Source organism: Mus musculus, chromosome 19 (assembly GCF_000001635.26).
Source record: "Mus musculus strain C57BL/6J chromosome 19, GRCm38.p6 C57BL/6J".
Lineage (NCBI taxonomy): Eukaryota > Metazoa > Chordata > Mammalia > Rodentia > Muridae > Mus > Mus musculus.
The window spans coordinates 31,922,852-31,946,589 of record NC_000085.6 but is presented as its reverse complement, the minus strand read 5'-3'; the positions used below and the strand labels follow the sequence as shown (position 1 = coordinate 31,946,589).

At 40.9% G+C, this 23,738-nt stretch overlaps 1 protein-coding gene across 3 annotated transcripts in view; it reads right to left on the bottom strand.

The window, feature by feature from the left end:
* A1cf (APOBEC1 complementation factor) overlaps positions 1–23,738 on the bottom strand; it is an 83,610-nt gene that overhangs the window by 5,776 nt on the left and 54,096 nt on the right. For 2 of the 3 annotated variants that reach the window (XM_017318290.2, NM_001081074.2), the window contains 5 exons: positions 19,385–19,482; positions 13,892–14,165; positions 11,757–11,962; positions 1,490–1,626; positions 653–804 (listed from right to left, as the gene is read on the bottom strand). In XM_017318290.2, the coding sequence (XP_017173779.1) occupies positions 653–804; positions 1,490–1,626; positions 11,757–11,962; positions 13,892–14,165; positions 19,385–19,482 (867 nt within the window). The remainder of the gene's footprint in view (positions 1–652; positions 805–1,489; positions 1,627–11,756; positions 11,963–13,891; positions 14,166–19,384; positions 19,483–23,738) is intronic. The other variant, NM_001365078.1, reaches the window with a different exon arrangement.

Here is a 23,738-nt window from a genome sequence, read left to right as displayed (position 1 = left end):
CAAAGGATGAGATAAAGGGGATGGAGAGATAGATGGCTTGTGGTTGAATACATACTGTTTGCACACAGGATCCACTCATGTTGGCTGCCCAACTGCCTACAACTCCAGCTTCAGTGAATCTAACACCTGTGGCCTCTTCAGGAAGTTGCACTCATGTAAACACACACACACACACACACACACACACACACACACACACACACACACACACACATATCCTTCCTTCATTTAAAAAAGATGAGGTAGAGTGTAATGGAGCAAAGCAGCTGACCCTGACCTCTGGGCACCATAAGGGTCGTTGGGGGGAATATGTAGCTTGCTGAGCACTTTAGTGAGGGCCCAGTTCATAGCTAGAGCTCAGAAAAATACCAGCTAATAGTAGTACCAAAGCACTTAATAATAGTAAAAGCCAATTCACACCAATTCAGACTCAGCAAGTCAACAGTCTCAGGGGTGCTGACTCATTCAGGATCCCGCGGCCATTCAAAGAAGAGGCAGACAGATGCCAACCAGCTTAGGCTGCTTTGGTTCTGTTTCCCCCTCTCTTTTCTGTCTGCATGTAGTTGAGGGTTCTACAAAGAAGCTCTCCCCTTCCCCCCAGACATTCTGCAGCCTGCTGATTCTGGCGTGACTGATCCCTGCTCCCCAGTACCTGGGAACACAGTGGCAGAAGTGGCCGTGGGTGCTGTAGTCCCAGCGTCCCCTCCTTCTGTGGGGATGCCTAGTGTCTGTAGAGTGTGCTCTGCAGCATACCTCTTCGCTTCATCCACATAGGCGCTTAGCTTTGGTGGTATGAAAGGGTGGCTGGAAAGCAGTCAGCAATGTTAATTATTCAGAAATTTAAGTACTCAGGTTAAAGATGATTGGATGATGGGATTTTGTGTGTGTGTGTGTGTGTGTGTGTGTGTGTGTGTGTGTGTGTGTGTTTCCTGTTTGTTGTAAAAAGTTTCTACATATAAGCCTACGCAGGCATATTTGTGCATTGATCCAGCACCTCGGTAGCAGATGATATTCCTGGGAACACATGTAATTTTTGCTGCATGACTCTTCTAAGGTAAAAGATGGTTCCTAAATATATATAAATGCAGCCTGGTGGTAGAATCTGGAAGGTGATATCTTTTAATGATCGGGTCTTTGATATGAAATTTAAAAGGTGGGACAGAGGGTTATACGGTGAAGTGGCAACTTTACACAGGTCACCTATATCAACCTAAACACTGCAGGAAGGAACCACTTACAGGCTCTAATCACCTCTCCTTTCCATTAGTCAGTTATCCTAGAGAGCCTTCCTGATGTTTGAGACTTTGTGGCTTTTAGGTACCGGTCTAACAGCTGGTGCATAAATACCAGCCGAGCGAGTGCCTGCTGTTTTATTTAATTACAAGGGAGTGGGCTGGTTATGTTATTGGAGTGATGATCAAACACAGTTAATACCCAGGCTAATTTTATCTAAAATTTCAGTTACTAGGAGCTTGGAGAAGGTACCCACATTGCAGGATTCTGGCTGGCCAGCGCTGGGATAGTTACTTTGTAGAGGAATAACTGTCTTTGATCTTGTCCAATGGCAGAATGCAGTTGGTACACTGGCTGTCCCCAGTTATTTTTCTGACAGATTTCTTCTAATATCTACAAGAGAAAAACAACGGTTTCTCCCTCAAATGTCACATTTGCATTGCTTCTCTAGATTTTAGGCTTCGAGCTCTGAACTTCAGATTCAACTAATAGAAGAGAGAAAAATGTCATGAGGTGTAATGACTCATAAAATTTAAGTTGAACTTAACCTGGACTCCATTTAAACTGTGAACATTTATTATAGTTCATAAAATCATTTTCTCACACCATTTACTCTAGTAGTTTTAGTTTAGTCCATATATATATATATATATATATATATATATATATATATATATGTGTGTGTGTGTGTGTGTGTGTGTGTGTGTGTGTGTGTGTGTTTGTGTGTGTGTGTTTGTGTGTGTGTGTGTGTGTGTGTGTGTGTGTGTGTATACATGCACACATTATATGAATGCACATGTATTACCAAGAGCTTAACTTTACTTTTTGTGTGTGTATTTATTCCAGTTTTTAGGAAGTTGTGGTTGTAGCACTATGTGGGTGGATTTCTCTCTTATCTCCATTTAAGCCCTTGTTCATAGGGTTAGGGTTAGGGTTAGGGTTAGGGTTAGGGTTAGGGTTCAAGGGTTAGGGTTAGGGTTAGGTTAGGGTTAGGGTTAGGGTTCAAGGGTTAGAGTTAGGGTTAGGTTAGGGTTAGGGTTAGGGTTAGGGTTAGGGTTAGGATTATTATGGTTATGGTTATTGTTATGGTTAAGGCAGTTAACTTGAGAACATATCTTTACTTCTTGCCATTCATAAATTTTTTTTTTAACTTCACATTGAAAAAAAAATCAGGAGGTCTTATGGGTTAGCATTTGTTTTCTCACCTATTTCATTTGTTTTATTTTATGCATACAAGCAAGTGTTTTGCCTGGGTGTATCTGCATCACATGCATGTGCCCTCAGAGGCCCACAGAGGGCATCAATCTGGAACTGGAGTTACAGTTGTCAGCTACTGTATATGGCTGTTAGGGATCTGACTGCATCCTTTCAAGAGCATCAAATGTTTTTAACCACTGATCCACCTTTCCATCCTTTGGGGCAGTATTTACAGATTAACATTAGTCCGTATTCACAGCGGTGACTTGTTTTATTGAGTTGGCAATGTGCCACTTTTAGCTATTTTTACGAGAACCTGTTTTTGTTACCTGTCTGCTTATTTACTCTTTTTTTTTTTTTTTTTTTTTTTTTCCATTTTTTATTAGGTATTTAGCTCATTTACATTTCCAATGCTATACCAAAAGTCCCCCTTACCCACCCACCCCCACTCCCCTACCCACCCACTCCCCCCCTTTGGCCCTGGCGTTCCCCTGTACCGGGGCACACAAAGTCTGCGTGTCCAATGGGCCTCTCTTTCCAGTGATGGCCGACTAGGCCATCTTTTGATACATATGCAGCTAGAGTCAAGAGCTCAGGGGTACTGGTTAGTTCATAATGTTGTTCCACCTATAGGGTTGAAGATCCCTTTAGCTCCTTGGGTACTTTCTCTAGCTCCTCCATTGGGAGCCCTGTGATCCATCCATTAGCTGACTGTGAGCATCCACTTCTGTGTTTGCTAGGCCCCGGCATAGTCTCACAAGAGACAGCTACATCTGGGTCCTTTCGATAAAATCTTGCTAGTATATGCAATGGTGTCAGCGTTTGGATGCTGATTATGGGGTGGATCCCTGGATATGGCAGTCTCTACATGGTCCATCCTTTCATCTCAGCTCCAAACTTTGTTTCTGTAACTCCTTCCATGGGTGTTTTGTTCCCACTTCTAAGGAGGGGCATAGTGTCCACACTTCAGTCTTCATTTTTCTTGAGTTTCATGTGTTTAGGAAATTGTATCTTATATCGTGGGTATCCTAGGTTTTGGGCTAATATCCACTTATCAGTGAGTACATATTGTGTGAGTTCCTTTGTGATTGTGTTACCTCACTCAGGATGATGCTCTCCAGGTCCATCCATTTGGCTAGGAATTTCATAAATTCATTCTTTTTAATAGCTGAGTAGTACTCCATTGTGTAGATGTACCACATTTTCTGTATCCATTCCTCTGTTGAGGGGCATCTGGGTTCTTTCCAGTTTCTGGCTATTATAAATAAGGCTGCTATGAACATAGTGGAGCATGTGTCCTTCTTACCAGTTGGGGCTTCTTCTGGATATATGCCCAGGAGAGGTATTGCTGGATCCTCCGGTAGTACTATGTCCAATTTTCTGAGGAACCGCCAGACTGATTTCCAGAGTGGTTGTACAAGCCTGCAATCCCACCAACAATGGAGGAGTGTTCCTCTTTCTCCACATCCTCGCCAGCATCTGCTGTCACCTGAATTTTTGATCTTAGCCATTCTCACTGGTGTGAGGTGGAATCTCAGGGTTGTTTTGATTTGCATTTCCCTGATGATTAAGGATGTTGAACATTTTTTCAGGTGCTTCTCTGCCATTCGGTATTCCTCAGGTGAGAATTCTTTGTTCAGTTCTGAGCCCCATTTTTTAAGGGGGTTATTTGATTTTCTGAGGTCCACCTTCTTGAGTTCTTTATATATGTTGGATATTAGTCCCCTATCTGATTTAGGATAGGTAAAGATTCTTTCCCAGTCTGTTGGTGGTCTTTTTGTCTTATAGACAGTGTCTTTTGCCTTGCAGAAACTTTGGAGTTTCATTAGGTCCCATTTGTCAATTCTCGATCTTACAGCACAAGCCATTGCTGTTCTGTTCAGGAATTTTTCCCCTGTGCCCATATCTTCAAGGCTTTTCCCCACTTTCTCCTCTATAAGTTTCAGTGTCTCTGGTTTTATGTGAAGTTCCTTGATCCACTTAGATTTGACCTTAGTACAAGGAGATAAGTATGGATCGATTTGCATTCTTCTACATGATAACAACCAGTTGTGCCAGCACCAATTGTTGAAAATGCTGTCTTTCTTCCACTGGATGGTTTTGGCTCCCTTGTCGAAGATCAAGTGACCATAGGTGTGTGGGTTCATTTCTGGGTCTTCAATTCTATTCCATTGGTCCACTTGTCTGTCTCTATACCAGTACCATGCAGTTTTTATCACAATTGCTCTGTAGTAAAGCTTTAGGTCAGGCATGGTGATTCCACCAGAGGTTCTTTTATCCTTGAGAAGAGTTTTTGCTATCCTAGGTTTTTTGTTATTCCAGATGAATTTGTAAATTGCTCCTTCTAATTCGTTGAAGAATTGAGTTGGAATTTTAATGGGGATTGCATTGAATCTGTAGATTGCTTTTGGCAAGATAGCCATTTTTACAATGTTGGTCCTGCCAATCCATGAGCATGGGAGATCTTTCCATCTTCTGAGATCTTCTTTAATTTCTTTCTTCAGGGACTTGAAGTTTTTATCATACAGATCTTTCACTTCCTTCGTTAGAATCACGCCGAGATATTTTATATTATTTGTGGCTATTGAGAAGGGTGTTGTTTCCCTAATTTCTTTCTCAGCCTGTTTATTCTTTGTGTAGAGAAAGGCCATTGACTTGTTTGAGTTAATTTTATATCCAGCTACTTCACCGAAGCTGTTTATCAGGTTTAGGAGTTCTCTGTTGGAATTTTTAGGGTCACTTATATATACTATCATATCATCTGCAAAAAGTGATATTTTGACTTCCTCTTTTCCAATTTGTATCCCCTTGATCTCCTTTTGTTGTCGAATTGCTCTGGCTAATACTTCAAGTACTATGTTGAAAAGGTAGGGAGAAAGTGGGCAGCCTTGTCTAGTCCCTGATTTTAGTGGGATTGCTTCCAGCTTCTCTCCATTTACTTTGATGTTGGCTACTGGTTTGCTGTAGATTGCTTTTATCATGTTTAGGTATTGGCCTTGAATTCCTGATCTTTCCAGAACTTTTATCATGAATGGGTGTTGGATCTTGTCAAATGCTTTTTCTGCATCTAACGAGATGATCATGTGGTTTTTGTCTTTGAGTTTGTTTATATAATGGATTACATTGATGGATTTTCGTATATTAAACCATCCCTGCATCCCTGGAATAAAACCTACTTGGTCAGGATGGATGATTGCTTTAATGTGTTCTTGGATTCGGTTAGCGAGAATTTTATTAAGGATTTTTGCATCGATGTTCATAAGAGAAATTGGTCTGAAGTTCTCTATCTTTGTTGGATCTTTCTGTGGTTTAGGTATCAGAGTAATAGTGGCTTCATAAAATGAGTTGGGTAGAATACCTTCTACTTCTATCTTGTGAAAAAGTTTGTGCAGAACTGGAGTTAGATCTTCTTTGAAGGTCTGATAGAACTCTGCACTAAACCCGTCTGGTCCTGGGCTTTTTTTGGCTGGGAGACTATTAATAACTGCTTCTATTTCTTTAGGGGATATGGGACTGTTTAGAAGGTCAACTTGATCCTGATTCAACTTTGGTACCTGGTATCTGTCCAGAAATTTGTCCATTTCGTCCAGGTTTTCCAGTTTTGTTGAGTATAGCCTTTTGTAGAAGGATCTGATGGTGTTTTGGATTTCTTCAGGATCTGTTGTTATGTCTCCCTTTTCATTTCTGATTTTGTTAATTAGGATTTTGTCCCTGTGCCCTTTAGTGAGTGTAGCTAAGGGTTTATCTATCTTGTTGATTTTCTCAAAGAACCAACTCCTCGTTTGGTTAATTCTTTGAATAGTTCTTCTTGTTTCCACTTGGTTGATTTCACCCCTGAGTTTGATTATTTCCTGCCGTCTACTCCTCTTGGGTGAATTTGCTTCCTTTTTTTCTAGAGCTTTTAGATGTGTTGTCAAGCTGCTAGTATGTGCTCTCTCCCGTTTCTTCATGGAGGCACTCAGAGCTATGAGTTTCCCTCTTAGAAATGCTTTCATTGTGTCCCAAAGGTTTGGGTACGTTGTGGCTTCATTTTCATTAAACTCTAAAAAGTCTTTAATTTCTTTCTTTATTCCTTCCTTGACCAAGGTATCATTGAGAAGAGTGTTGTTCAGTTTCCATGTGAATGTTGGCTTTCTGTTATTTATTTTGTTATTGAAGATCAGCCTTAGTGCATGGTGATCTGTTAGGATACATGGGACAATTTCAATATTTTTGAATCTGTTGAGGCCTGATTTGTGACCTATTATGTGGTCAATTTTGGAGAAGGTACCATGAGGTGCTGAGAAGAAGGTATAACCTTTTGTTTTAGGATAAAATGTTCTGTAGATATCTGTCAGATCCATTTGTTTCATCACTTCTGTTAGTTTCAGTGTGTCCCTGTTTAGTTTCTGTTTCCATGATCTGTCCATTGGTGAAAGTGGTGTGTTGAAGTCTCCCACTATTATTGTGTGAGGCGCAATGTGTGCTTTGAGCTTTACTAAAGTTTCTTTAGTGAATGTGGCTGCTCTTGTATTTGGAGCGTAGATATTCAGAATTGAGAGTTCCTCTTGGAGGATTTTACCTTTGATGAGAATGAAGTGTCCCTCCTTGTCTTTTTTGATGACTTTGGGTTGGAAGTCAATCTTATCAGATATTAGGATGGCTACTCCTGCTTGTTTCTTCATACCATTTGCTTGGAAAATTGTTTTCCAGCCTTTCATTCTGAGGTAGTGTCTATCTTTTTCTCTGAGATGAGTTTCCTGTAAGCAGCAAAATGTTGGGTCTTGTTTGTGTAGCCAGTTTGTTAGTCTATGTCTTTTTATTGGCGAGTTGAGACCATTGATGTTAAGAGATATTAAGGAAAAGTAATTGTTGCTTCCTGTTATTTTAGTTGTTAAAGGTGGCATTCTGTTCTTGTGGCTGTCTTCTTTTAGGTTTGTTGAGGGATTACCTTCTTGTTTTTTCTAGGGCGTTGTTCCCGTTCTTGTATTGGTTTTTTTCTGTTATTATCCTTTGAAGGGCTGGATTCGTGGAGAGATAATGCGTGAATTTGGTTTTGTCGTGGAATACTTTGGTTTCTCCCTCTATGATAATTGAGAGTTTGGCTGGGTATAGTAGCCTGGGCTGCAGTTTGTGTTCTCTTAGTGTCTGTATAACATCTGTCCAGGCTCTTCTGGCTTTCATAGTCTCTGGTGAAAAATCTGGTGTAATTCTGATAGGCTTGCCTTTATATGTTACTTGACCTTTTTCCCTTACTGCTTTTAGTATTCTATCTTTATTTAGTGCATTTGATGTTCTGATTATTATGTGTCGGGAGGAATTTCTTTTCTGGTCCAGTCTATTTGGAGTTCTGTAGGCTTCTTGTATGTTCATATGCATCTCATTCTTTAGATTTGGGAAGTTTTCTTCAATAATTTTGTTGAAGATGTTTGCTGGACCTTTGAGTTGAAAATCTTCATTCTCATCCACTCCTATTATCCGTACGTTTGGTCTTCTTATTGTGTCCTGGATTTCCTGGATATTTTGAGTTAGGATCTTTTTGCATTTTCCATTTTCTTTGATTGTTGTGCCGATGTTCTCTATGGAATCTTCTGCACCTGAGATTCTCTCTTCCATCTCTTGTATTCTGTTGCTGATGCTCAAATCTATGGTTCCAGATTTCTTTCCTAGGGTTTCTATCTCTAGTGTTGCCTCGCTTTGAGTTTTCTTTATTGTGTCTACTTCCCTTTTTAGGTCTAGTATGGTTTTGTTCATTTCCATCACCTGTTTGTATGTTTTTTCCTCTTTTTCTGTAAGGACTTCTACCTGTTTGATTGTGTTTTCCTGTTTTTCTTTAAGGACTTGTAACTCTTTAGCAGTGTTCTCCTGTATTTCTTTAAGTGATTTATTAAAGTCCTTCTTGATGTCCTCTACCATCATCATGAGATATGCTTTTAAATCTAGGTCTAGGTTCTCAGGTGTGTTGGGGTTCCCTGGACTGGGCGAAGTGGGTGTGCTGGGTTCTGGTGATGGTGAGTGGTCTTGGTTCCTGTTAGTAAGATTCCTCCGTTTACCTTTTGCCATCTGGTAATCTCTGGAGTTAGTAGTTATAGTTGACTCTGTTTAGAGATTGTTCTTCTGGTGATTCTGTTACCGTCTATCAGCAGACCTGGGAGACAGATTCTCTCCTCTGAGTTTCAGTGCTCAGAGCACTCTCTGCTGGCAAGCTCTCTTACAGGGAAGGTGCGCAGATATCTTGTATTTGGGCCTCCTCCTGGCCGAAGAAGAAGGCCCAAAACAGGACCTTTCTCAGACACTGTGTTGCTTTGGCAGTTCCCAGGTGGTACAGACTCTCACCTAAGCAGACTAAATTCCTAAGTTCCTTGGAGTCCCGGGACCAAGATGGCGACCGCTGCTGCTGTGGCTTAGGCCGCCTCCCCAGCCGGGTGGGCACCTGTCCTCCGGTCCGGAAGGTGGCCGGCTGTCCCCGGCCCACACAGGGTGCTGCCTCAGCGCCTCTGTGCTTCTGCCTGTTCCAGAAGCTGTCAGGTTCTCTGGCGCACCCTCTCACCTGTTCAGACTAATTTCCTAAGTTCGGCGGGTCTCGGACCAAGATGGCGACCGCTGCTGCTGTGGCTTAGGCCGCCTCCCCAGCCGGGCGGGCACCTGTCCTCCGGTCCGGAAGGTGGCCGGCTGTCCCCGGCCCACACAGGGTGCTGCCTCAGCGCCTCTGTGCTTCTGCCTGTTCCAGAAGCTGTCAGGTTCTCTGGCGCACCCTCTCACCTGTTCAGACTAATTTCCTAAGTTCGGCGGGTCTCGGACCAAGATGGCGACCGCTGCTGCTGTGGCTTAGGCCGCCTCCCCAGCCGGGCGGGCACCTGTCCTCCGGTCCGGACGGTGGCTGGCTGTCCCCGGCCCACAAAGGGTGCTGCCTCAGCGCCTCTGTGCTTCTGCCTGTTCCAGAAGCTGTCAGGTTCTCTGGCGCACCCTCTCACCTGTTCAGACTAATTTCCTAAGTTCGGCGGGTCCCGGACCAAGATGGCGACCGCTGCTCTTATTTACTCTTTACTTTTGTAATCACCCTGAACAGAGATTTCCCCCAAAAGATTCATGTTTACTTTACCCTAAAGTTTTGGGGATGCTGAGGTCCTGACCCTCCATTCACATAGTAGATTTAGTATCTGTGTCAGAAGAAACTGCATATAAAATATAAAGGAACAGTGCCTCCCCCAGCCCCAAGCCCAGTTCTCTTGAGCCTCCTAGCTCATTGTTCTCACATTAATACAGCTGCTGTCTCCCATGACATTTTCCAGTTTATTAATTTGAAGACTGAAGTTATTTTTCCATTATTAAAAAGCACTTAGTAGCATCTCCCATCGTTTATAAGCATGCTCTAAGGTTCCCGAGCCATATCAGTTAGCTTTTGACTGGTAGATAGGCTGTCTGCCTGTTTATGCCAGTTGAACAAATACACTGAGAGGCATGGTCTCTGCAGCTTCCTCTTGGGCAGGGCACTTCTTGATCCCTGTCTACTGGTTGGCGATTCCTACCTCTAACGGGGGATTAGTCTCCAGCCACATTGGCTGGGGTGGCCTGGTCTTCAACTTTTCAACTCTATTTGAAAAAATTTAGAGACACCTTAGTCAAACATCTCTCATTATGGCCACCCTCTCATCTAGCTTTAATGTGTAAGCAGAGAGTTTGGCTCAGAACGAATATTTTCATCACGACCCTTACCTGATTTCCTTGTAATCGTCTGTTCATATGTCAGTATTATCCCACTAGGTAGCTACTTGATTTATGATTGCAAGGATCTTTGTTATATTCATTTTTGCATCTCTAGTGTCTATCAACCATGCTACACCAGAAAAGCTCAATAAGTGTTATTTTTGAAACTAATGATTCCTGTTTGCCATGGGGATAGACATTCCTCTGTTTATTTATTTATTTATTTATTTATTTATTTATTTATTTATTTATTTTTCTGATTGCCTGAATATACTTTAAGAAAAATTACTTAAAGTTACATAAAAGAAATCATTGATAATGCCTCTGCTTTCATTCTCTGGTCAAGCTTCCAAATACCATGCTTGTTTGGCTCTTGGTTGCAACTCTGAGGCTACTTGTTTTCTTAAATCAGAGTTCTACCTTCCTCCTGAGAGCAAGGATGTTTCTCTTACAATCCACAGACTATAACTATAGCTATTTGGCCAAAGTGGCTTCGGAGGGAGAGCAGGTGATGCACAGTAATAGGAGAACCTGGGCTTAAGAGGGATTGAGTCTGCTTTGTTTTAATTTATCAAACATAGTATGTAGTTTCCCTATTGGAATAATAATGATAACTTTCAGTTTCTACCAATTAAAAAAAAAGACAGTCACACAGAAACATAGAAACACAATAGTAGATACCATCATGACACAATTACCATCATAACGCTGCCCCAGTACAGAAGGCTTTATATTATTGATGGCATTTTACAGCTTAGGATTTACCTAGGTTCCATGGTCAAATGTCTTCCACAATTTTAATAAAAAGGAGAGGGAGAGAGAGAGAGAGACAGAGAGAGAGAGACACAGAGAGAGAACATTACAGCATTTCTCCCTTCCCCTCCCTTTCTCCAAAGCCTCCCACATGCCCTCCCTACTTGCCTTCAAATTCGTTGTCTCTTTTTTCATTAATTGTTATTGCATGCCTATATATATACATACATATATATGTACATATATATGTATGTATATATATATATGTATGTGAATATATATGTGTGTATACACACACACACACACACATATATATATATATATGTTACTTGTATGTATATTTCAGGGCTGACCATTTTCCATTTGGTACTAGACAACCAATTGGTGTGCTCTACTCTAGGAAAGGGTCCTGCTCTCTGCTTGGCTACAGTTACTCAGTTGCTATAGTTGTTTTTTTTTTGGAGGTTGGGGTCTACAGGACTTTTACCCATCCACTTTGGCATGTCTATTGGTGTTGTTCTGTTAATGCCATGTTTCCAAGAATAGTCCTAAACAGTACACAGAGGGATCCGGCTCTGGGACCTCTTCTCTGCAGTTGTTGACCAACATGCTTTAGTAGACATTTATTCTGAACTGGGGGTCTGTGCTTTGTTTTATTTTCATTTAAGATTTTGGTTGACATTCCTTTTCAGGATTTCGTTTGTTTTTCATTTTGCTGGGTCTTGATGAAGTTCCATTTAGTGCCAGAATGGCAGCTGGTCTCAGCAGCCACTCGAAGTATGCTAAGCTGATTGCCACAGAACAGTATCCCAAATTAAGACCAACTCTAAACATCGGAACAATGGTCCCTGGCCCAACTTAACAACCTCTGGATTGATCTTACCTACCTGAGGAGCAAGTTTAATTCCTTGTGGTTTTAAAGAGACAGTATTCATCGGGGTGAGCTCCATCCCAGGCAGAAGATCATAGAGTTTGTCTTCTCTCTTGTCTCCTTTGACGTGGTATCCTCGACCCAGGCCTGTGTATGCCAAATACCCACGGCCGCCCAGTCCTCTCACCCCCGCAGCCCCTACAGGGACATTCATGTAAATTTCTAGGAATGTAAGAAGGCATTAAACTGAATCAAACCACCAGAAAATCACCCTGAATCTTACTGTAATGGAAAAGTTAGCCCAAGTCACATTGATTATTGCCCGGAGGACGGACAGATAACCTAAGATTCTAATGTAATGAAACTCAACCTCAGGTAAGGCTCACCATAGACTCTTGCTTTCTTAAATCTCCTTCGGAAGGAAGTAATTCCTTCAAGGAGACTGATAAGTACACAGCCGCTTCAAATTTTGTCAGAAGGAATTTTTTTTAACTAGTTTTGTTAAAATTTTTGGCAGAATCACTAAGGTTCAGTATGCTCTTATTAAAATATCCCAACATAATATGACTATTTGAATTATAGCTAGTCTGGGATAGAGACTATTAGAGTAAACGCCACTCTGCCAGTAAGGCAGAAGTGAATTTGATTATCACATCCATGGTGGGTCATCAGACAAACATTTAGGCAGCATCTTTTCCTTAAGTTCACCACTCTCTTATGCACTGTTGATGTGAGGCTTAATTTTGTTGAGTTTCATACAAAGATTCCTTTTTGATTTTTGTTTATCCATATTTCTACAGTGATTTCCTATTGGTGACATAAAGGAATAAACCATTAAGTGGATCACTCTTTGCCCATAAATATCATTCATTGATTATGTTTTTGTTAATGCTATGTATTATTTCCCCTTGGAATGGAGTTTGCTTTTTTTCTACATCACAACTGGTTGATAATATGTAAGATATATGGATTAATTAATGATGCATTACATATATATGCATAATGTCTCATGACATAATTTGTTATAATATATAGAAAGTATTTCAAATAAAATCTTCATTGTCACTTTTGTATAACAATTTTGGTAGGGGTAATTGTATTGTGAGAAAAGAACTTTTAAGGCCGCTGAAGAGGTCCTAAGATGTTCAATTCATTTTTCTCGCATGAAAAATAATGTAACATAGTAAGAGAATTGTTTCCATAGTAATCTGGATGGGCCTATTCTAAGTTACACCCAAGAGTGTATTTAAACACATCATTTGTTTCTATTTTCTAGATTGCTATCATATGTGGAATACAGGATTGGGATCCATATAATGTTGGCTATAACCAAGAAAAACTACAATAAAAGATACCACGAGGCAGAGACAAATTACTTTTATCATTTACTGAATTTTCTGAGCTCAGAAACCTGCTCAAACAGTGAATCTGTGTAGGATTTAAACATAAAACACAGTCTGGCAGTGAGATTGAGTTTTTTTTCCTATTTCAATGTATTTGGTTTCCGTTATACTAAAGAAATATTAATTTCTTTAATTGCTTGCCTCTTTTCAAAGTGATTGCACATAGATGGGTTACACATCTGCCACTCCAGCAGTCAGGAGGCAGAGGCAGGTGCTGGGAGTTCTTGAGCAGCCTGGAATATACAGTAAGCCCTTGTGACCAACATGCAGACAAACACATGGAATAACAAAGGTATGACACACATATCTGCGAAGGAGTTCATATGAGAATGCCTCATTGGAGGAGGTTCTCATCGGGCAATACTGCTCTCCCTTGAAAGTTCTGTAATCAGTCTAGTTGGTCTAATAAGGAGGAAGGAGCAATGGTTATAGAGCTAGGTTGTATTCTGTGCATACTTTGTGGATCCCTCAAGGATCTAATTTATATATTGGGCTCATTCATATCATGTTCTAACAAGTATTTCCATTAACCAGTTGTAATGTGAAAAAATAGATTCTATAAGACAAGAGAGCTGATATATTCGATTTTTAAAAACAGTTTTCTACTCTTTGTTTTTTCTTCTCCCAGTGATTCCACCCAATCTCTTTAAGGCTACTGGACTATATAGTTTGTAGTTCATCTAAACTATAGTTTATTAGTCATTTGAAATTTAGGAGTTATGGAAAGACAAGAACTAGCTAGTGTTACCTCTGACAGAAGGGGTCCTGATGAGAGCCCTGTTGCTGAGATGTCCTTTAGTAGCTGGGAAATGAAGACTTGGAATGGCTGCATAGGCTTGGGGGGTATAGAAGACAGGAGCTCCAAGGTAGGTTGTGGTAGGGTCATAAACATGGCTCAGAGGGTAGGTGTATTCTCCTTGCAGCATGGTGTTCCTGCCACCGGTGCCCCGGGTGTACCTAACATAACTGTCCTTGTCCACTGGCTTGGCCAAGGTCACTTCTATTGGGGAACCATCCAGCACCTGTTGTAGAGAGCGAGGAAAAGCCAAGCTGAGAAGTCATCCGACAAGTCTTGGTCTACCATCTGGTGACTTGCAATTCTTAATGGTTTTGTCCCTTACCAAGCCCATGCTTCTGTATCAGTTGACAAGTCTCCGAGTAGTCTTGTTGATAGTTGCACAGAATGGCAACAGGTTTAACAATGCCATTTTGACTACTGAATTTATAATACAGAGACAGTCACTGAGACATAAAATAATGCAATATTTTCTATTAAGTGTGATACTTGTGTTTAAAATCACATAGTTATGTAAGTATAAACAGCTGGGGATCTTTATGGGTGAAATACAGGTTATGCAGCATGATAAAATGCAGGTGATAGAAACCAGTAAAGATATCTTATCATTTATTAACACTCTGGTGAGCAAGTCTTGCCAGGCTCAACAAAAGGCTCATTGGGGCAGCTACCTAATAGGTTTTTCCTGGGGAGGGAGAGGAGCCTAGTTAGATTCTACTCAAGTAAGAGGAACCTAATAGACTGTTGCAAATGTTTGCCCTACTGTGAAGTTGGAAGTTTCTAAATAGGGATGTCAGGGATATGGGTAATAGGGATACTGAGAACTCTCAAGTCAGATACCACTTAAAATATGGCCTTAAACTGAAGGAGCTGAAAGGGTTTGCAACTCATAGGAAGAACAACAATATAAACCAACCAGAGCTCACCCCCACCCCCCAAGATCTCCCAGGAACTAAACCATCAAACAAAGAGTACACATGGAGGGACCTATGACTCAAGTTGTATATGTGGCAGAGGATGGCCTTATCAATGGGAGGAGAGACCCTTGGTCCTGTGAAGGCTCGATGTTGTAGTGTAGGAGAATGCCAGGGCAGTGAGGTGGGAGTGGGTGGGTAGGTGGGTGAGCACCCTCATAGAATTAAGGGGTGGGGGAGGGGATAGAGGGGTTGTGGAGGGGAAACTTGGAAAGGGAATAACATTTGAAATGTAAGTAAATAAAATATCTAATTAAAAAATCAAAAAATGCCCTTAAGAATTATTGCAATAGTCAGACAGGTGGCATACACCTTTAATAACAGCACTAGGGAGGTAGACAGGAGGATCTCTGTGAGTTTGAGGCCAGCCTGATCTATATAGTGAGTTCCCAGAAAGTCTAGCCTACAAAGAGATACCCCTCTCTATCTTAAGTACCCAAATTAATTAGTTAGTTAATTAATAAATCTTTTTTTTTTAAAGGAAAGGAGTGATCTTGCTAGCCACCGTGTGGCATTTCACTGGTCTCCTTAAATTGTAATATGATCACTATCTTACAAAAGATCCCCAAAGTCTAACTTTTCCCAATAAATAGAAATAACCATAGGTATAATACTCAGCTTAGAAAAACTAATGCATAATTTTTATATTATGCTTAAAAATAGCAATTAATAGTATTTACTAGTAATATTAAGCACATATTTAGCTACATATTTGTAAACATTGTTATAGAAGTGTCTATGTAATAAACAAATAATAATTGTGCTTCCTGACTGGATACAGTGTGACTAGCTATCCCATGCTCCTACCACTGCCTCCAGCTACTTTGGAAGAAAGCAGTATAAATAAGGGGATTGATAAGTAAAAAAGTAATTTAAATTATTTTTAGTTACATGTTTATTAATTTTTTTTTAGAGTCATAATATTCTGTATGTGCTTATTAAAACATCCCAACGTAATACAGCCACTTGAACTTGGCATAGAGACTATTATAATGAATGCCATTGTTTCTGTCTGTAAGTCTGGAAAGAATTGGACTAGTTCATCTTCATCCCTTCCCCACTGTGAGGAGCCGCCCTCACAGTCGCCGTTACAAGATGGCGCTGACATCCGTTGCTCGTAGTAAAATGTGCGCAGGCGTCAGGGTATCGTTCCATTACCTGAGCCCTGCCTCTCTCGTGGCGTTAACTGACTGATAGTGGGCAGCCAATCCCAGTGGTGCACGTCTCCAACCGTTTTTTTCCGCAGCCTATAAAAGGGAACTGCCATATCCAGGGATCCACCCCATAATCAGCATCCAAACGCTGACACCATTGCATACCCTAGCAAGATTTTATCGAAAGGACCCAGATGTAGCTGTCTCTTGTGAGACTATGCCAGGGCCTAGCAAACACAGAAGTGGATGCTCACAGTCAGCTAATGGATGGATCACAGGGCTCCCAATGGAGGAGCTAGAGAAAGAACCCAAGGAGCTAAAGGGATCTGCAACCCTATAGGTGGAACAACATTATGAACTAACCAGTACCCTGGAGCTCTTGACTCTAGCTGCATATGTATCAAAAGATGGCCTAGTCGGCCATCACTGGAAAGAGAGGTCCATTGGACACGCAAACTTTATATGCCCCAGTACAGGGGAACGCCAGGGCCAAAAAGGGGGAGTGGGTGGGTAGGGGAGTGGGGTTGGGTGGGTATGGGGGACTTTGGGTATAGCATTGGAAATGTAAATGAGCTAAATACCTAATAAAAAATGAAAAAAAAAAGAAATGTTAATATGAAACTTTGATGAACAATTTATTTTTAAATTACTTTTAAGTCACAACCATTACTATAGGTCTGTGTAAGTTATGACTTTTTGTCATTATAATTATCTCAATAAAACAGTTCAAAGGAAAAAAAAATAAATAAAAGGGAAGGGTTTTCTGCTCTCTGGGTCTCCTCTCCTGAAGCTGATCATCTATCTCTCGAGATATATTAAAGCTGTACTGCAGAAGGATCCGAGTGGCCTGCGTGCGTTTTGCTGGCGAGACGGTAGCGTGGGTCATCTGGTTGCCGGAATCCCGGGATCCAAAATGGACTATCTTTTCTTAAACTTTAAGCCAAAACAAAGCCTTAAAAATTGGTATAACTTAAACACTTTTCAACTGGAATTATTCCAGTGTATTATTTAGCACTGGGTTTATGGTTGCTGGTTCTTCTCAGTAGATACCATGCGAATTCAGGCATGTTTATTGAGGGAAAGCTACCTTAAACATTGTTTTTGAAGTAGTATCATTCTAAAGATGCTAATATAGTAATCAATGAAGAAATAACGTTTTGGTCATAAGGTACATTTAAATATCAATTGATTTTACTTTACAGTTTTGTTTAAATATATATATACTTCAGAGTCACCGCTTAATTCCCTACAAGAGTGTTGCAGGTCCCTAAGATTGCACATGCCCTATGCTCCCCCAGGTCTGAAGGAATCTCTGCTGGGAAGCCTTTCCCTTGTTCTTCACATCCAGTTCCCACCAGTGTCCAGTCTGCAGTCTGTTCTGGTGATTATTCTATATAAGTTCCTCTTCGGGCTCCTGGGCCCTCTGATTTGTCATTGAGTTTGGCTAACAGGAACCTTGGCTATGAGGATAGGGATGAGCCTACAGTGAACTTAGGATGTGTTTTCCTGGTTTCCTCCCTGAGATGTCTTCTTGGACCCACTATATGATTTAACCCAAGACCTTTTGGAGAAGACCCAGCAGCCTCAGGGTAGTATGATTCTAGATCAGTGTTCCTTCCAAGGGGCTTGCTCTCTACAGCTTGGTCTCATTTTGGGCTTCTACTAACTCTTCAGCTCCTGTAGGAGGAACAGTGGTGGCCACCTCTGTGAAAACCCTGGGGGCCGTGCAACCTCAAAAGCATCTCCTGCAGGAGGATCAAGTTGAGGACTGCCTGAGAGACCAAGGATTGCTGGCGCAGGCAATGACAACCATTTGGTAACTGCTGTTTAGAAGAGATGCTTTCATGGGACCAATGGGGCAAGGGTGGAGGGTATTAAAAGCATTGTTCAGATGAACTTGCTGAGGCATTTCTTACCTGCTCTTTCTATTGTGCATTTACTGCCAGAAATCTATGAGTGCTAGTCTCTGACACTCTATTTTTGAATCCCCCTTTCTCACATTTGTGGAGTGAATTTCTTTCTACCCAACCTCTACTGGAATCTGAACTGATAGAAGACTTAATGGGCAGAGCAGTCTCCTGGGCCTTGTGCTCTGACCCAATTTGCTGTCCTCAGATGTTTTCTTAATATTTCAAATTCTGCCATTAGGACAGACTCGCCTTGCCATAACTTACCCTTTGAAAGTATATCCAATTTTCATACATTCTTTTGCACAGAATCTTCTAATACATGATGGTTTTCTTAACTCCTTCATTTGAACTTCTTACTTTTAAATGTCTTTTAATAACATCGAGATGACTACTTTGCAGAGGTGTTTGTGGGCCTAACTTAGTTCTCCAGACTCTCAACCCCTTGATAAGCATCTTTGCTTTGATTAATTTTGCATTCTGGACATTACAGATCAGTGGCCCATAGATGGGTTTTAGTGTTTATTTGATTGATCCAAATACTATATAAGTTTCTGTAGACAAATAAACAGTAGGAATTTAGAAGTTGACTTTCTCCTAGCCTTCACTCCTGGCAAGGAGAGGAATTCTAAGCCTCCCTGATGGGAAGATCAAATACCGAGATCAGAATGACAGCTATCTTGACCTTTTTTTCTGGCTAATGTTCCTTAAATCACTGCATTATAAAGTACAATAATTAGAAATAATTGGAACTTGGGGGATTTGGTGCTTTGAATGAGAATGTGCACCACAGGCTCATGTGTTTGTATTCTTAGTTCCCAGCTGATGACCTGTTTGGAAGGATTAGGGGATATGGCCTTGTTGGAATAGGTGTGTTTCTGGGGCTTTGAGGCTTCAAAAGCCCAAACCAGGCCAAGTGTCTCTCTCTGCCTGATGCCTGCAGACCAGGATGTAGAGCTGTCAGCTACTCTCCTGCCTGCCGTGGCATGTTTTCTGTCACGATGATAATGGGCTTACCTCTGAAACTATAAACAAGACCCCAATGAAATGGCTCCTTTTATAAGAGTTGTCTTGGTCATGGTGCTTCTTCACAGCAATAGAACACTAGCAAGGACTAGGGGAACATCTGGAAAAACTTGAATCCCTTCTTCACATAAAAATTGAGGTCAGTGACTTGTTCAAGTCATAAAAAGAAGTAAGTGTTAGAATTAGCTACCTAGCCACTTCCTTGTTCTCTGTATCTTTTCCTGCCATTTCTCTACCATACATCCCCAAAGGACTGCAGCTTCTGGGTCAGTGGTGGGGAAAGAGAGCTGGGCTAACATGGACTCCAGAGGTTGCTCTTTGGTAGAGCATGCCTATACCAAGTATGGATGGAATCTGTGTGCATTTTCTTCTTTCTTATGTTACCTTGCCATTCAAAGCCTTCATGGCTTCAACTGCATCTTCTCGGTTACTGAAGTGCACAAAAGCGTAGTCTCGGATCTTCTTCACTCTTTCCACAGCACCTGTTGATGTGATGGCAGCCACACTATTAGCAAACTTGAGACAGTGATGTGGCTAGCTTCCAAAGGTGAGATTCCTTTGCATGTCTAGGTTTAGAATTCTGTATAGTCAATATAAGTTTTACTTGTCATAAAATGCTGATAACCTGATTTATTATAGTTATGAACTAAGTTTTCTAACCCTAGATTATAGGAAATTTAAAGGAAAGAATAATATCTTAGTAAGGAGATATAAAAATATAAATGGTAAGAAATATAAAAGATAATATTCTATACAAGGTAATGTGTTACTAAACTAGCTTGATATTGGTCATCTTATACACATATATTTATTTAACTCATTTACTTCAAAATACTGCTGTATCTTGGAGGTTCAACCAAGGTATAGAAGTGAGAAAGTGCAATTGCAGCTAGAGCAAGGGGATGAACAGGGAACTACTCATGCAGCCTTGGAGAGGAGGGGCGGGTATATCCCCTGGCTGCTGAAGTCTTCCCCCAGTCTCTGTTGTGGAGAAGAAACAATACTGTGCAATGATCCATGGGCATGAGAGAAGTCACAATTTCCCAGTCTATTCCCATTGGTCAGATTTCAGCCAGGAGTATTAGCTGCTCTGACTTCCCTCCCACCCCCTATTATGTGTTAGTGTGGCTCCATGGAGTGCCTGATCCTGTGCCCTATGGTGGAACATTCATCCAGGTCTGCTGGGAGGAGAAGGAAAATCAGGTCACATGAATATCCAGTGTCACGAGAATGTGATGTGGTATCTGCGACACTTCCTTCACAGCTCAGTACTATCTTCCTAGGCTTTTCATGAAGTCATTTACTGGTAAGTGATCATGGTGTCAATGGAGTGTGATTCTGGGCACTGTAGAAGCCCGTGGGAAAGACTTAACTCACTCCCATTAGAAACGCCACACTCACTCTGCTGAGAATACCCTATTTTATTGTCTATAAAGGAAATCTGGAATTAGGGGAGCTGTTACCAATGTGGTGTGCTAATTACTGTGTAGTTAATTTTATTTTACTTTTATATAAATACGAGGAAGTTACAGTTCTAACAAAGGTGGGTTCGTAATTCACACAGCACACAGCTACCTAAGGTCTAGAATCATATGTCCCATGCACTTAATTAACATCTTTAAGTGGTGGCGCATGCCATATCCAGGGATCCACCCCATAATCAGCATCCAAACGCCGACACCATTGCATACACTAGCAAGATTTTATGGAAAGGACCCAGATGTAGCTGTCTCTTGTGAGACTATGCCAGGACCTAGCAAACACAGAAGTGGATGCTCACAGTCAGCTAATGGATGGATCACGGGGCTCCCAATGGAGGAGCTAGAGAAAGTACCCAAGGAGCTAAAGGGTTCTGCAACCCTATAGGTGGAACAACATTATGAACTAACCAGTACCCCCTGCATATGTATCAAAAGATAGCCTAGTCGGCCATCACTGGAAAGAGAGGTCCATTGGACACGCAAACTTTATATGCCCCAGTACAGGGGAACGCCAGGGCCAAAAAGGGGGAGTGGGTGGGTAGGGGAGTGGGGTTGGGTGGGTATGGGGGACTTTTGGTATAGCATTGGAAATGTAAATGAGCTAAATACCTAATAAAAATGAAAAAAAAAGTAGTAATCATGGTGTCTGAAGACAGCTACAGTGTACTTATATACAATAATAAATAAATCTAAAAAAAAAAATCCCAGCACTTGGGAGGCAGAGGCAGGTGGATTTCTGAGTTCGAGGCCAGCCTGGTCTACAAAGTGAGTTCCAGTACAGAGAAACCCTGTCTCGAACCTCCCCCCCCCCAAAAAAAAATTTTGCTTCTGAAAGTGCATCTGAAATCTAAAATAGTTTCTGCATGTAGTATTTGAAAGATTGGAAAAAACTACTTATCTACTATTTCTAACTTGTTTCTTATACTGAAGAGTTTCTGCCTATGCCCAAGGATTTTCTATAAAGATGCTGGTTAGGCCACCGTAGAAATAACAAAGTAAAGCAAGACCCATTTTCTCAGAAATGATTCAATTTGAGGCTTTTTTTTTTACAAGCTCCATTGAGTCTTTAAAGAGATTAGAGTAAGATTATATGCACTTACATGGAAAGATCGAAACCCTATTGTCTGTTTCTAAAATTTATAATGGGATAAAATGTGAGTATCTGTTTTAAATATCTCAACCCACATGTAAATACAGACAAACTCAAGTCCACCTATATTCAGAGATACCTGGAAAGGTGGATATCAAACTGCTAAGCATGCTTACTTCAGGAACAGAGAAAAGTGTTGGGGAAAGTGAAAGCAGTTTAAATATAGGTGTGTGTGTGTGTGTGTGTGTGTGTGTGTGTGTCTGTGTGTGTCTGTGTAGTTATGTGCATGTGAGTGCAGGGGCCTGTGGAGGCCAGGAGTTGGTGATAGATCCCAGGGAGTTCAAGTTACAGGCATTAGTGAGCCAGCTGACATGAATGCTAGCAACTGAATTGGGGTCTTCTACAAGAACAGTGCAAGCTTTCCAGTCCCACGATGAAAACATTTTAATTGACCTGCTTTTATAAAGATTCGTTTAGTTTATTGTGTACAAACATCCAGAAAGCAACCTCTCCTATTTTTATGTAGAAAGGCCGTTGTACATATTAAGGATAACATATTAAAAAATTAGTTGGACAAAGATGCTTAATGTTATCTTTTAAGCATATTGTTGCCCACTCAGTATTCCAAACAAATGTTTTCTTTAGTTGATGCTTAAGTGGAATCTTGTTTCACTACCACCTGAGCACACTGCTTATCTTTCAGCTGGCGTGATTTTGAAAGGCTGGGTTTCTTCATTTAACATGTAGTTCTCAGAGTCAACATGACGTAACACTGTTCTCAGGAAGAATCAGAAGAAAAGAAAATCCCTCTCCTATCAGAGTTCAGTTGCTCTCTAGATTCAGGGTCACTGGAGCATTTAGAGCTCATACTGTACCACATGGTTCAATGACCATGAATTACCTTCCTTTGGAACAACGGGAGACATGTGATCTAAGGGTAATTTTAAACTATTGCAGTAGTTCTCTCTCCATTTAGTATCTTAAGAAGCCCTTAGTGTCTCATGACAATAATTACACAGAGCAAAATTATCTGGCCAGACTGAGACAATGAAATAAAGGCATATGAACCCATGAAACACAGGACATATAATTAACTGAGATTTTAAGTCAATCTCCTTAGTCCTTCAGTGTTAGAGGGAAGGGTGAGAAGGCTTCATCCCACGCTTGTCTTGGTCAATGAGAACCAAGGATCATCCAGGACGGCCTCCACCCCTCCCCTCCACTCTGCTCTTCTGAGCTATAATTTCCTAAGGTGTGTGTGGGGGTGTGTGTGCTTTAGCTGCACAAAATATCATTTTCACTTACCTCTTCCTTAGTGTCAAGGATACAAGAGCTAGTCTCTCAGTAAACACGCAGAGTACAATGTATTATCAATCAATTTCCATATACCCCATCAGTCATGTTAATTATGTAGCATTTGTATTGATAATGGATTTGGGTGTTCTGAAATTCTTGCTAATATTGAAATTTTTATGCTTTTTTAGCAGCAATATTCAGACTCTGCTTATGGAAAGTTTTATTTGTGAAAATTTGAGCATAGAAAGTAAATTAGAAAGTAGGGGTTTGAATAATACAACATGAATTTCTCCCATCTAGATACTACCCTGGTCTAACCCTACTTAGAGACCAAACAAGAGCCACCACATTCAGAGTTATTTATATCCAGGGTTGACTAGCTTCTGTAGAATAGCAATGGCCATAGGCTTTCCTTTAAGATATTCCTCCTCAGTGCTTGCTATCATTATTCATGGCTTACCCATCGGCAAAGAAGAACTAGATCTGTGATCCTAACAGGCATTAGGAAAACACGCTCAAAGGGTAGTTCTTTACTCAGTAACATTAGCTGCATCTGGGGATGTAAGAAATGCAATACAAAAGTGTACACTCAACCAGATGGGGTAAGCAATTTGCTTTCAGCAGTCCTTCAGAAGATTCTGCTACTGTCGAGCTGTTTAAGGGAACAGATTTTACAGAATACCATACTTAGCACGACAGCAGATACCCTAGACTTCATGAGAACAAAGTATCAATGGCCCGAGGTTTCTGTGACCACTGTCATTTGTTTTCCAGAATATTGATGCCGTATTTTCCTAGGTCAGCCAGGGTTCAAATGATATACAAAGTTAGATTTTTTCAATGAATAATGAGGTCTCTCAAAAACCCAAAT